Below are 12,146 nucleotides of genomic sequence, written 5' to 3' on the forward strand. Positions count from 1 at the left end.
GCTCCACTCACAAACTCCTGCTTCCTAAGTGAGGAGAGATTAAGGACACTCATTACATTCCAGTTGGAACCTCTGCTGATTAATAACGGAGATATAAGGGGCAGTGCACTTTCATTTTACAATAGCTGAGCCAAGTGTTTCCTAGTAGTGAATACGTATTAATTACAACAAGTATTAATTATAACAATAGCAATTTAGATTCTATTCAAGGTCATCATAAGGTGATCTCGCCTTGAAAACTCTATGAAAACCAGTAAATATCAGCTCATATAAACAGAACATTACAACAGTAAAGCCTTAAATATTGAACATGACTAGTAAAAACAATATCTATTATATACTGAACTCTTGTTATATGCCAATTCTCAGATTTGGATTTTTGCATATGTCATCTCATTTAATCTTCATACGCACACACTCATACGCACATACTCATACACACACACACACACACACACACACACACAAATCCTAGGAGGTAGTTTTTCAATATCTCAATGGAGAAACTGAGACTCAGAGTTTAAGTAACCAAGTAACCAGCTCCTAAAGTGACCAATTGGATTTGAAACGTTCTATACTCTTTGGTTAGCAACTTTTGAGAGCTTTATTAAAAAAATTTGTTTGAGTAAAGCCTTAGAAAATATTCAAGCTATTGGGGGCTGTGACCTTAGTAAGTTGCCACTATGACCTTGCTAGTCTTCCATGTTTAACCCCTGGCAACAGATGCAGCTTAGAGAAGAGCTGACAAAAAAGTGTTTCAAGAGTCCGTCTCTTTAGAAACTATAACTTTTAAGCTGTGCTTTTGCCAGTCATGTGTGTTAGTCAGTTATGGAACTCAGACTTTCCCTTAAAGAATTAGTCTGCCAAAATTTGGGGGCCTGAAGTTTTCAGATAGAAAAATCATTTGCTAAAAGAATTTGTGGATGGTAATCTTTTCTTCTCAAACACTTCAGAAAGAATATGGGTTTAGTAGTGGATCTTGTCATTAATGTCAGTTTTAACATTTTAAAGACTTAAGAAGGTGAAACTTGATTTCCAAAAAATTTTCAAAACTCTAAATTCCTAAGCATGGACCATTTTTTATACCTCATCTTTTGCTAATACTACTTTTGATTATGTCTATTGTGTCTAATTTGGTAATGTCCTTAAACAAATGTTTTTAATTGGTCACAGCTCAAGGTGTCAGTTATTTTCTGGGAGGCAACAATATATAAAAATTACAGGAACAGCATCAAGACCGTGACTACCCATAAAACCTAAGTCTTCATATTCAGTGAATAGTTATGTTCCATCCTTTGTCCTGTTTTAACATTTTCATCAACAGTGATCAGTCCTGCGAGGCAAATGGTTTTAAATATAAAGGATTTTTATTTTTCTACAACTCTTAATATTACAACGTTCTGATCTAGGAATTGGCAAACTATGGCCCACAGGCCAGGTCAAACCCATTACCCACATTTGTATGGCTCATGAAATAAGAACAGTTTCTACATTTTTAAATAAGTACCTAAACAATAGTCTCAATTTTGCCTCTTGGCCCCCACAGCCTAAAATATTTACGACCAGGCACTGCAGGGAAAAAAAAAAAGGCTGACTTCTGTTCTCATGAATTCTGATTTTCTTCTTGTAAACAAGTTTATCAAGTTCACATGAAGATATGGTCTTGACTTACTGCAATTTGAAAAGACCCTAGTGATAGAACAAAGAAAAGGTGTAACCAGGAGACACTGTTGAGTTTCGTCAGACTCTGGAATGCTGCAGGTTGGGTTTGCTGCCCATCCCGTCACCGTGTATGTGTCCTATGCAGGCCAACTTGGTGGTGCAGGAGAATCGCCACGTGGTGGCCATGCTGGACCTGCAGAAGGCCCAGGCGGAGCTGGACGCCAAGCAAGCAGAACTTGACGTGGTACAGGCCGAGTACGAACAGGCCATGAGTGAAAAGCAGGTAACTGTCATCTGTGTGGGAGGGACCGTCACATACCTGCATGGCTCTGGTGAAACTTTCATTCCTTTTCTGCTGTCTCGCTCCAAGGGTTCGGTTTTCAGCCAGGATTCATTTAGTGTATACATAACACATGATCCCTCACAAAGGCCCGGAGTTTGCTTCTAACAGACACCAAGGACCTTTGGTGCAGCGTCAGGATGTTCAGCCAAGAGAGGAGTCAGTTCTAGAACATTCTGAGTTTCCTGATTAATGGTGATAACAGCATCTTCTGTAGCATTTTTTATTGTTTTTCAAATCACGTCCCCTCTCCCTACTTATTTAATCTTTGAAACAATCTTTGTAGTTAGGTAGATAATTTTATTTTATTCTCTTTTTAGAGAAAGGAACTGAGGCAAATAGAGGACAAGAGAAAGGCTCTTGGTCATAGGCAGGGGTCCTAGGGCTGGGCTAGACCTTGGTCTTCTGATGACTACTGAGGCCTCTCGGCTGGAGCAACAGGACTGGCCACATGGCTGTATCCCAGTGACAGTGACCATCCACAGCCTTCTCAGCCTATGCGTATTTTGCAGTGTTGGGACCTTTCAGAATCTGGGTTCATGTTTCACATACACTTGGCAACAAACTCTTTATTCTATTTATACTAGTTCTGGCTCCACTGGGCCTCCTCCCTTCTGGCAGATCTAACCCAATCCTAATGTAGCTCAAGTTTCACGACCCCTCACTTGCACAGTTCCCCATGAGTGCTGGGGTGACTGGGAGTTCTCTGGGGATGGCAAACCAGGTTACAATTGGCAAGTCTGTGTGTGTAAGCATTCCGATGGAACACCTAGAGATCTCAGAGGAAAACCACCTGAGTGTCCAAGTCACCAGGACTTTGTCGTGATTTCCCCCCCCACCCCCGCCCCCTTATTCTAACTACATGTTCTATTTGGTATTTTGTATTTATAAAAATACTTTAATGGTTTTCTTAAAGTGGTCTCTAGATTATTTAAGCTTCTGGCCCCACAAAATCTTTATTTGCCTTTGATAAATACTATCCTTGGTAAATAAGAGCTAGATTCACTCTGTTCTTTCCTTGATGATTTTATGGCATTTACCCCTGACCCTTCTCAGCTGTCTCTTGGCTGGATGGAGATTCCCGCTCTCCGTCTGTTCCCTGATAGGAGTCCCAATGAGGGGATTTAGTGAACATTTCACTTTCAACATGTGCAGAATATATATTATTTTCTCTTAAAGATAAGTCCCCTGAAAGCAAAATAAGACAGTTTAGAAGTTTCAAGGAGGTAATTATAGCACCTATTTGGGTTTGTTACTTATGCCCTGTGGAATTCCCTTATAATAAAAGAGAAAATTGACATTGCAGTTTGAAAGAGTACTTCAGAAACTGTGAGAAAGGCATGTTCATTTTTATCTCCTGGATGCTCGCTTCTATCGGGCAGCACTACTGAATATCGTAAAATATTTCACAGCCTCATTTTATTATGTTTCAGTTGTAATGTTTTTGCCTTAGCTCATTCAATAAGCCTTTTTTTGTTTTCGAGCATCTGTTTTTTTGTTAGGTAAATAGTCATGGGACCACACAAGAACTACTACTGTAAAGGTATGGCTCTGACTTTAAAACTCGAGTTTCAACAAATGTCAAGTTTTTAAAATTAAAAACCCTAAGTCTGGCTGTAAGCCCACCTGCCACACACATACTGAAGTAAACTTGACCTTCAGTCATTTTGTTGCTCCGTGTCCCTCCATCGGGCTCCCTGGGAGTGCAGGGGGCTTGCGGACCCCCGAAGGCAGGGGAAGGGCCTGGAGTCTGCAGTTCATCATGGTCACGCCCAGTAACCTCCTGACCCAGGCCCGTGCATCCCTGTAGGAGTGTCTTGCTTTTCTCTGCAAAGGACCATGCCTTTGTGGGGGACCCACTTCCTTGGGCCCCGTGGACAGCTAGTCACACTCTGGCAGCACTGTGAGAGAGTGGGCTGGGGGGACTGCTCATGGAACCCAGGAAATTCTGCACAGCCCGCAGCCAGGCTCAGAGGGAAAATCTCTCCTCCCTCCTGTTCCCTCAGATGTTTGCTCGTCTCCTGTCCTCATGTCCCATTCTGCCAGAGGCGCCTGGGCATCCAGAAACAAAGCCAGGGGAGGCGGGGCCTGGCCATTGTTTCATTTGGCTACTTGGGAATGGGGATGGGAATGTCAGGAAGACAACTTCATCTCAAAAGTATCTTTTACGTGAAATGTTTGTTTCAGAGGCAAGCAGAAATAAATGATGGCGCATCATATTTCCCAGCTGGCATCTTTCTTCTTGGAGAGGAACAAACAAATGTGGGCTGTGTAGCTGTGGGGCTCAACCTCTCAGCTGTACTGTTAGCTTTCCTGCATTAACTCTGGGGGAAGAAAAACAGAGCAGAGACTAGAACCAACTGGAATAAATGTCTTGCTTTTGAAACACACTGTATTGTGTTATTACCACAGAAGCAATTCATGTTCCTTATAGAAAATACACATAAATAACCCTGGAGACGAACCTAAAAATATTTTTCTCTTTAGTTTTTTCATAGCTGAATGTATGCCTAGACTTACATATATTTTTAAATCCATTTAAAACTATAGCAGATAATTTAGTACATACTGCTTTATAAATTGAAATCTTAATGATATATCATGATTATCTTTCTTGGTTATAAAAATTTTTATAAGATAATTTTTAATGACTTCAGAGTAGTCTTATTCATGATATACCATAATCTATTTAAATAATCCTATATTGTTAGACATGTAGTATGTATATGTGCTAAATATACATATAATATAAATATATGTAACTATTATACCTGAACTTCCGTGACTAGTCATATAGCTAAACCTTTAGCCATGTCTATTATTATTTCACTAGTAGAAATTTTTTACAAGTAGAGTTAGCAGTTGTTTCTTAAAATAGAGAAACAGAACAATTTTTTAAACAATTAAGCACTGAGTGACAACAGTACGTGGACGTCTGGCTAAAGGTCTTTTGTTGGCCCAAGGAGCAGCAGGTAGGGACCTGCTGAGGCAAGTGTGTCGCCGTTTATGAATGAACTTCAGAACAACATGATTTGAAGATAATCTAAAGTTTCACCTAAGGTGAAAGCAGATGCGGTGTTAGATAAAGCAATACTGATGCTAAAATTTACCGTGAGAAATTTTCCTAACTTTTGAAATAGGGATAAATATTTCTTTATATTTTTTGTGCTATGTGATATTAGCATGTATGCTACTATTTTATTTCCATTTTTCTTTATAGGGAAATCATAAGTAACGCAAATTTCCACAATGTCTTAGTTGTTAACTTTTGGGGAGGGTCTGACCAATTGGTTCAGTTCCATAGAGGCAGACTCTGGCTGACCCTGGCACATGGAAATTGAATCTTACGCTTCCTATGAAATAGGAATAATGGCTCACATGTCTCAGAAAGGCAGATAATAAAAATGTTTGAAATTGTATTTTTGAGCCAGAGGCTAAGTGTATCTGAACAAAAGTTTTCTCCTGCTTATGACCTTTGTTAGACCTTACTTGAGGATGCAGAGCGATGCAGACATAAGATGCAGACTGCTTCCGTGCTGATTGGTGGCTTGGCAGGAGAAAAAGAAAGATGGACAGAGCAGAGCAAAGAGTTTGCTGCACAGACTAAAAGACTTGTAGGTATGTAAATTCCTTTATGAATGAGATTATGTGTTGACTGTGATAGGCGGTTAGCAAATTTAAGCTTTAATCGGAATACAAACCAACACTTGATTACTTCAATTTCGTGTGTGTGTGTGTGTGTGTGTGTGTGTGTGTGTGTGTGTCTAGCTATTTCACAAGGGTAAATATTGGTGTGGCATCTATGCAACCCTTATTAAATGTGTTAATGACCTTTAAGCCTCTTATTATCAGGTCACTTTTTAAAATTAAATTTATTGGGGTGACATAGGTTAATAAAATGATATAGGTTTCAAGTGTACAATTCTATAATACATCATCTGTGCATTGCATTGTGTGTTTACCACCCAAAGTCAAATCTCCTTCCATTACTGTGTATTTGTCCTCCTTTGTGAAAAAGGGTAAAGAGAATCAAATATCAGGTTGCTTTTGAATTCTCCTATGGTCAACGGTGACATTGGTCAAGGTCACTTTGAATGGAGGCTCTGTCTTCTGAGGTTTTGTATCTTAAACTCAGAAGTCATCCTCTCACATCCAACAAGAGTCAAAATAATCCGGTGTTTGGCTGTGAGCGGTCAGTCCTTGGTGGACAATTTGGACCCTGTTTAACAGTGAACCAAACTACTGCTTATTCACGAAGACACAGAGACATGTGGTTACAATTTAGTTTCTGGAGTTTCGTTTAAAAGAATGGTTATCTTTTTTATTGTTAATATATGTACAATTACAAGGCTGATCATAAAGTATTTGAGTGCTGCTTTATTTTCCATTTTAGGGGATGTATTGTTGGCCACGGCTTTTCTGTCTTATTCTGGTCCATTTAACCAAGAATTTCGTAATCTGCTATTACATGACTGGCAGAAGGAAATGAAAGCCCGGAAAATTCCATTTGGGGACAGTCTAAATCTCACCGAGATGTTGATTGATGGTCCTACGATTAGTGAATGGAACCTCCAAGGCCTGCCAAATGATGACCTGTCCATTCAGAATGGGATTATTGTCACAAAGGCATCTCGCTATCCTTTGTTAATAGATCCACAGACTCAAGGCAAGATCTGGATTAAAAATAAAGAAAGCCAAAATGAACTCCAGGTAATTTCTGTTTGAGTATATGTATGCGATCAGTCAAGTAGTATTGCCTCAGATCAGCAAGTATGTGGGAATACAGAAATATTGGATAATTAGAAATAATTTCTAAAGATTGCATTATTTATGTTTGTGTTGATCTCTATTAATGTCAGCTTTCAAAGGTTTCACACTCTCTTCTGTCAGGGCTTAAGACTCTCTTTGATAAACAGCAGAGTGCAGCTGTGTCACACTGTCAGCACTTTATTGGGACACTTCAAATTAGTCCATGATGCTTTGTCATGAAAGTGTGGCTGGTGAGGAAAAAGCAGCGATGCCACTGAGCCTTTCCATACATCCCAGTAAAAGGGGATGATGGTTTCCTAAGGAAAAGGGAGACAGTTTAAGCTTTCTGTACCATTTCAGCAAGTGTGGTTCTAAGTAAGGATCTCTAAACTCTCGGTATTTGTCTCGTGGGATAGAATGCTTAGGCACCACTTCCTATCAGTTATTTGTGCATCACATCATGATACCATCTGTCAAGGGCAACATTTTGATCTGGTTTCTAGATCACATCTCTAAATCACAAATACTTCAGAAACCACCTGGAGGACAGTCTTTCTCTTGGAAGGCCCTTGCTGATCGAAGATGTGGGGGAGGAATTAGATCCAGCCCTGGATAATGTTTTGGAGAGAAACTTCATTAAGACTGGGTCTACCTTTAAGGTAGGTGAAAGCTCTTTACAATGTGCAGAACAATTGCCGTGAGGCCAGGTCAATATGACATAGATGACGTTTCCTCAAAAGGCAGCAACGCAAATTCCAGTTAGTGGCAAGAGGCGTTTGCTTTTTCTCTTCTACACTTCCTGAGTTGGGATTAAAATATTCAAGAGTAGTCCTTTTAGGAACACCTACTTCACATGTGTAATAAAGTCTGACGCCATTTTGATGTTTGACTGTGGACAGTTTTCAAGCCCCATCATGCCTCTCTCCTGTTACATCCCAAATCTGGGCACGCTGTTAAGAAAACCTGGGTAGTCTCTCCTTTGGCACTGGTGGGAAATTCAAGCCATGTAATCCCCTGTCTATGCCCGTGGTGGGGACCCTCATTCCAGCCCCATCCCCTAACCACTGTAAAATCCTAAAACAGCTGCCCCTCCTGACTTTCCCAAGTAATGTTTTGGGCCTGCTAGGGAGCCTATCCTAATCTCCCCAGAAAATCTCACTATGTGAGTACTAAACCTTTTCATACCCTTTTGGTTCATGTGTGACATCATCAGTCTTGACTTCTGAACCAAAGTTTATGTGGGGACTCCATCTCACTTCTGCAGTATGATTACAGTTTTGGTGATAAATTCTATATTTATTGCATGGTATATATTGAACTTTCCTTCCATTCCCTTCCTTCCTTCCTTCCTTCCTTCCTTCCTTCCTTCCTTCCTTCCTTCCTTCCTTCCTTCCTCCCTCCCTCCCTCCCTCCCTCCCTCCCTCCCTCCCTTCCTTCCTTCTTTCCCTCCTTCCCTCCCTCCCAGTGGCTTGAAGCCCTATGAATGCCTGATGACCGTTTCTTTTTTAAGTATAAATTATCTCCAGGTACATAATTGTTTAAAGCAATACTTGATCCTATACAAAAGACACAGTAAGATGTATCTCTGTTTTCTTACTCATAACTTTCTTCTTATAAAAAAGGTGAAAGTCGGTGATAAGGAAGTAGATGTGATGGATGGCTTCAGACTCTACATTACCACTAAACTGCCCAACCCAGCCTACACCCCTGAAATAAGTGCTCGGACCTCCATCATTGACTTCACTGTCACCATGAAAGGTCTAGAAGATCAGTTACTGGGGAGAGTCATTCTCACAGAGAAGCAGGTGAGTGAAGTGGGGCCACCTCTTTTCCTGCATTGTGTTGTGAGTTTTTCGTTGATGAAAACGATATGATAAAAGTTGAAGTGGGATTGAATTTTGCCCCCCTTTTATTCGTATGTTTTTTCCATTATTAATTCCCATGTCTTAGATAACTACTAATCAATTATCTACTCAATATGGTTCATCTGCATCTCATATATCACATATATCATCATTTGATTTTATATAGCCTAATGATGTAGCCATGAGAATATCAGTCTCATTTTCAGCATCATTATTTTGGTTTTATATCACTTTTTTTTTTGTCAAGAGTTTGTTCTATTGTGAGTTCTATTCATCTGTGAACTTGTAGCTTTCTAGTACACATCCAAGTTTTTCTTTCATGCGCTTTGTTATTATGCTTTTGTAATATAAAATTAAAATGTCGTTCTTCGAGAACACACAACATTGTCACTTCTTATTAGTTATCTAAGAGACGTCTGTATACGTTGTGAGATGATAGAAGTCTGTGACATTAGGGTTTCACTGAGTATCTTCTGGATGCTACTGGCTTAATTATGCTCTGCAAGCATAACTCCAGATCTGTTTCCTCCACTTTTATTTCATGGAATAACTTAATGTTCAATGAAAAAAGGCCAATATTTTAGAAACTTCCTTGTTCTTAGTATTTTCTCTAGGGAACATATGAGTCTTAAGCAAAGGTTTCTAGAGGATTTGAATAGGACTGCTTTGGTGAAACTGGATGAACTCTATAAGTTGGTATTGTTTTTTTTTTTTTTTTTTTTGATTCAGTAGCAGTGAGGAGTTTAGTTTACTTTATGACCTCCTTCTACACTGACCTAAAGATTTATTTACATTAAAACTTGGCAAAATCTTTGGAGTTGTCCCTTCCATTATTTTTACCTTTTCTGTATGTTGTATCATGCTTGCTCTTTTTAAGAAAGGAAAAGACTATTAAAATTACGCTGATGGTAACCACTTTGAGCACCTCTTGTAATTGCAGAAGTCAAATGTGACTTGTATTCATCTTTTGTTATCGATATATATTGAGTATTACAATGTTAATACAGTTTTTTTCTTTCTTAAAAGTGTATACATTTTTTGACATTCTCTGTATTTATCTCTTTCGGCTCTCTTCTTTCCCCTTCCTTATTTTATGAATCTTCTCTTTTTAGTTTTTGATTTATAGTACGTACACGATAGGGTCATCCAATTGTTAGTTGCTTGAGAGCTGTTAACCCAACTTGGTAAATTTACAAGGATTATGACCCCAGCATGGCAGGAACGGATGGTAGAGTGCCTACCACAGATCAGTTACCGAAGTCATAACACCTTCAGAATGTGTCCTTGGTTATTTTGGGAGTCTCAATAGGTGATTGAGGAAGTTTCGCATGGCCATGTCACCGCGTCAGGAAGGGTGACAGGACTGGAAGTCAGGACTAGAAGTCTTGACCCACAGCATGTAATGTCTTCAGGGCAGACCCAGCCCCCATATGTTAGGCTCTGCTTTCAACTGTAACACTGGCCTCAGGGAGATAAGGGGCTCTGACGGCAGTTTGAATAATATCCTTGTCCTTGGTTTTCTTTCTGTTCGGCTGAGATGAATAGAGTCTCTGCGGAAAAAATAATTTAGCCTGACAGATTTTGTTTGCAACAAAACAAAGCAACACCAGCACTGAGCCATAATTGTTATAGTAGAGGTGTAAGATGAAACAAAGAGCATTTAAGCTATTGAAAGGACTTTGAACAGCCTTGAAAAGCCAATATGGATCCCAGGCCAGGTTTTTTCTTACTTCCTGGGAAAGTTGAACGTCTTGAGAAGTTACTCCTTTACTGTTGTCTCATTATCAAAATCCCTTCCCAAGGTCACAGGAAATAATTCTTACAAAAAGTGTGGCGAGAGTAACGTGACATTCATTCTCTTATCAACATAGAGGGTCCTCGTGACCCTGAACCACATTGTAATACAACATGTAAGCTCTGTTTTCTCTAAAGGAAAGACTCATGCAAGAAGTGAGCTGCTGGACTTAATTTGGATAAACTTTAAGTAGTATACTTTCGCCAGCTTTTTCTTTTGCAGTGTCTGTTCTTCCCACTGTATTCCTGAATCTGCTCACGTTGCTGAATTTGTCCAGCCTGGGTGGTGGCAAGTGAGTCTGAGTTGGTCTCTGGTGCTTTCAGGGCACTTCCTATGATCTAGTGAGTTGGGAAGAGCCTATAAAAAGTTTTATATAAAATCCAAATTGTTCCTTTGACTTCAGTAACAACTCACTCTCTTCGACTATGATAACTTTTGGGTGATTATAAACATAGAATATCAATATAAAATGTTATAGAGCCCAAGAGTGGGCTGTTGGAAGCTAGGAAGATCCCACAGAGGAAGTTGATGTTGGAAAGCATCTCAGAAAGTCCCTTAAATGTGGGGCTGAAACAGACGGTGAACCTCTTGAGTTAGGATGAGTTGTGCCTTCACAACTGGAACAGTAATTTACGATGGCAGGGAAAGGCCATTATTCTTTGACCCCATAAACTCGCTCGCTGTCCACTGTCCTGGGAATATGAGCAATGAGGAGCCTTATCACGTGGGATCTGGTCTCTTGAGTGCTCAGTTGTACAAAATGCTGGACCTGCAGGCTTATTTGTTTAGGAAACAGATAGAAACCTCAGAGCATATGAGTGCAAGGAAGGTGGAACTTTGAACCGACTTGACACTTTTCTGTGTGCTTCAAGGCAGTCATTTTAAATGCGTGAGCTGTTCAAGTTCACATCAAGGCCATATTCAACGATTGACCTGACTGATGTACCTGTGAGTAGATTTAGACAGCCTGCTGTTGTCACCGGAAGGTGATGTATCGAGACCATTTTAAACAGGCAGCAAACCAGTCACTCTTCAGCAACTTTCCTTTAAAAAAAAACAATCTCTTAGGCTCACTCTGACCTTGATCCTAGAAAACAAGTCAGAAACTTAAAGAGAACTATGTACTATTGGAGAAAAATACTAGTATCAATTAACAACTTCTACTGGTCACAATATGAGGCCTCAGAGGTCGTCATTGCTCAGAATTCTGAATGAACAGACAGGTAGACAATTTATTTCCTTTGGCGATAGAAGGACCTGAACTTGGTGGAGCTGACATGGGAAATAATTTAATAAAGACACTCAGCAGATATTGGTATCACCAGCTCACAGTGGTGGAGAAAAAAATAAATCTGTTTCTGAGTTCTGTTATTTAATCTTCCTATTTTAATTACCAGGGCAAGGTAGAGAGGAGAAAGAATCTTTGGGAATGAAAGCCTGGGTGATACTTTATACATGAGAGCTCTGAAAGACTGTCATCTATTTTCTTTTATTGATTTCTAAACTTTGGTTACAGATGCCATTAGTGTACACGAAGAATTTTAGTTTTCATTTGCATCTTTGTTGAGTCACTTAATTTTTGATCATTTAATTAATAAATGGCACGTTTCATGAAGTGTACTGACTCACTGCTGTACTTTCTTACTCACTTTGGGGGTACTTTTTATATTATCACAGTTTATATAAAAATGTTACATTGCAGCCTTAGTATGTAGAATACAGAGCACAAATGTTT

General features: G+C 39.6%; 1 protein-coding gene across 2 annotated transcripts in view; it reads left to right on the forward strand.

Moving 5' to 3' along the window:
• The window catches only part of DNAH5 (dynein axonemal heavy chain 5), a 242,281-nt gene that overhangs the window by 184,289 nt on the left and 45,846 nt on the right, over positions 1 to 12,146 (forward strand). For both annotated transcript variants that reach the window (XM_074329069.1, XM_019713456.2), the window contains exons 61-65: positions 1,808 to 1,945; positions 5,485 to 5,620; positions 6,396 to 6,712; positions 7,255 to 7,410; positions 8,374 to 8,556. In XM_074329069.1, the coding sequence (XP_074185170.1) occupies positions 1,808 to 1,945; positions 5,485 to 5,620; positions 6,396 to 6,712; positions 7,255 to 7,410; positions 8,374 to 8,556 (930 nt within the window). The remainder of the gene's footprint in view (positions 1 to 1,807; positions 1,946 to 5,484; positions 5,621 to 6,395; positions 6,713 to 7,254; positions 7,411 to 8,373; positions 8,557 to 12,146) is intronic.

This window comes from Rhinolophus sinicus, linkage group LG03 (assembly GCF_036562045.2).
Source record: "Rhinolophus sinicus isolate RSC01 linkage group LG03, ASM3656204v1, whole genome shotgun sequence".
NCBI classification, from domain to species: Eukaryota; Metazoa; Chordata; class Mammalia; order Chiroptera; family Rhinolophidae; genus Rhinolophus; species Rhinolophus sinicus.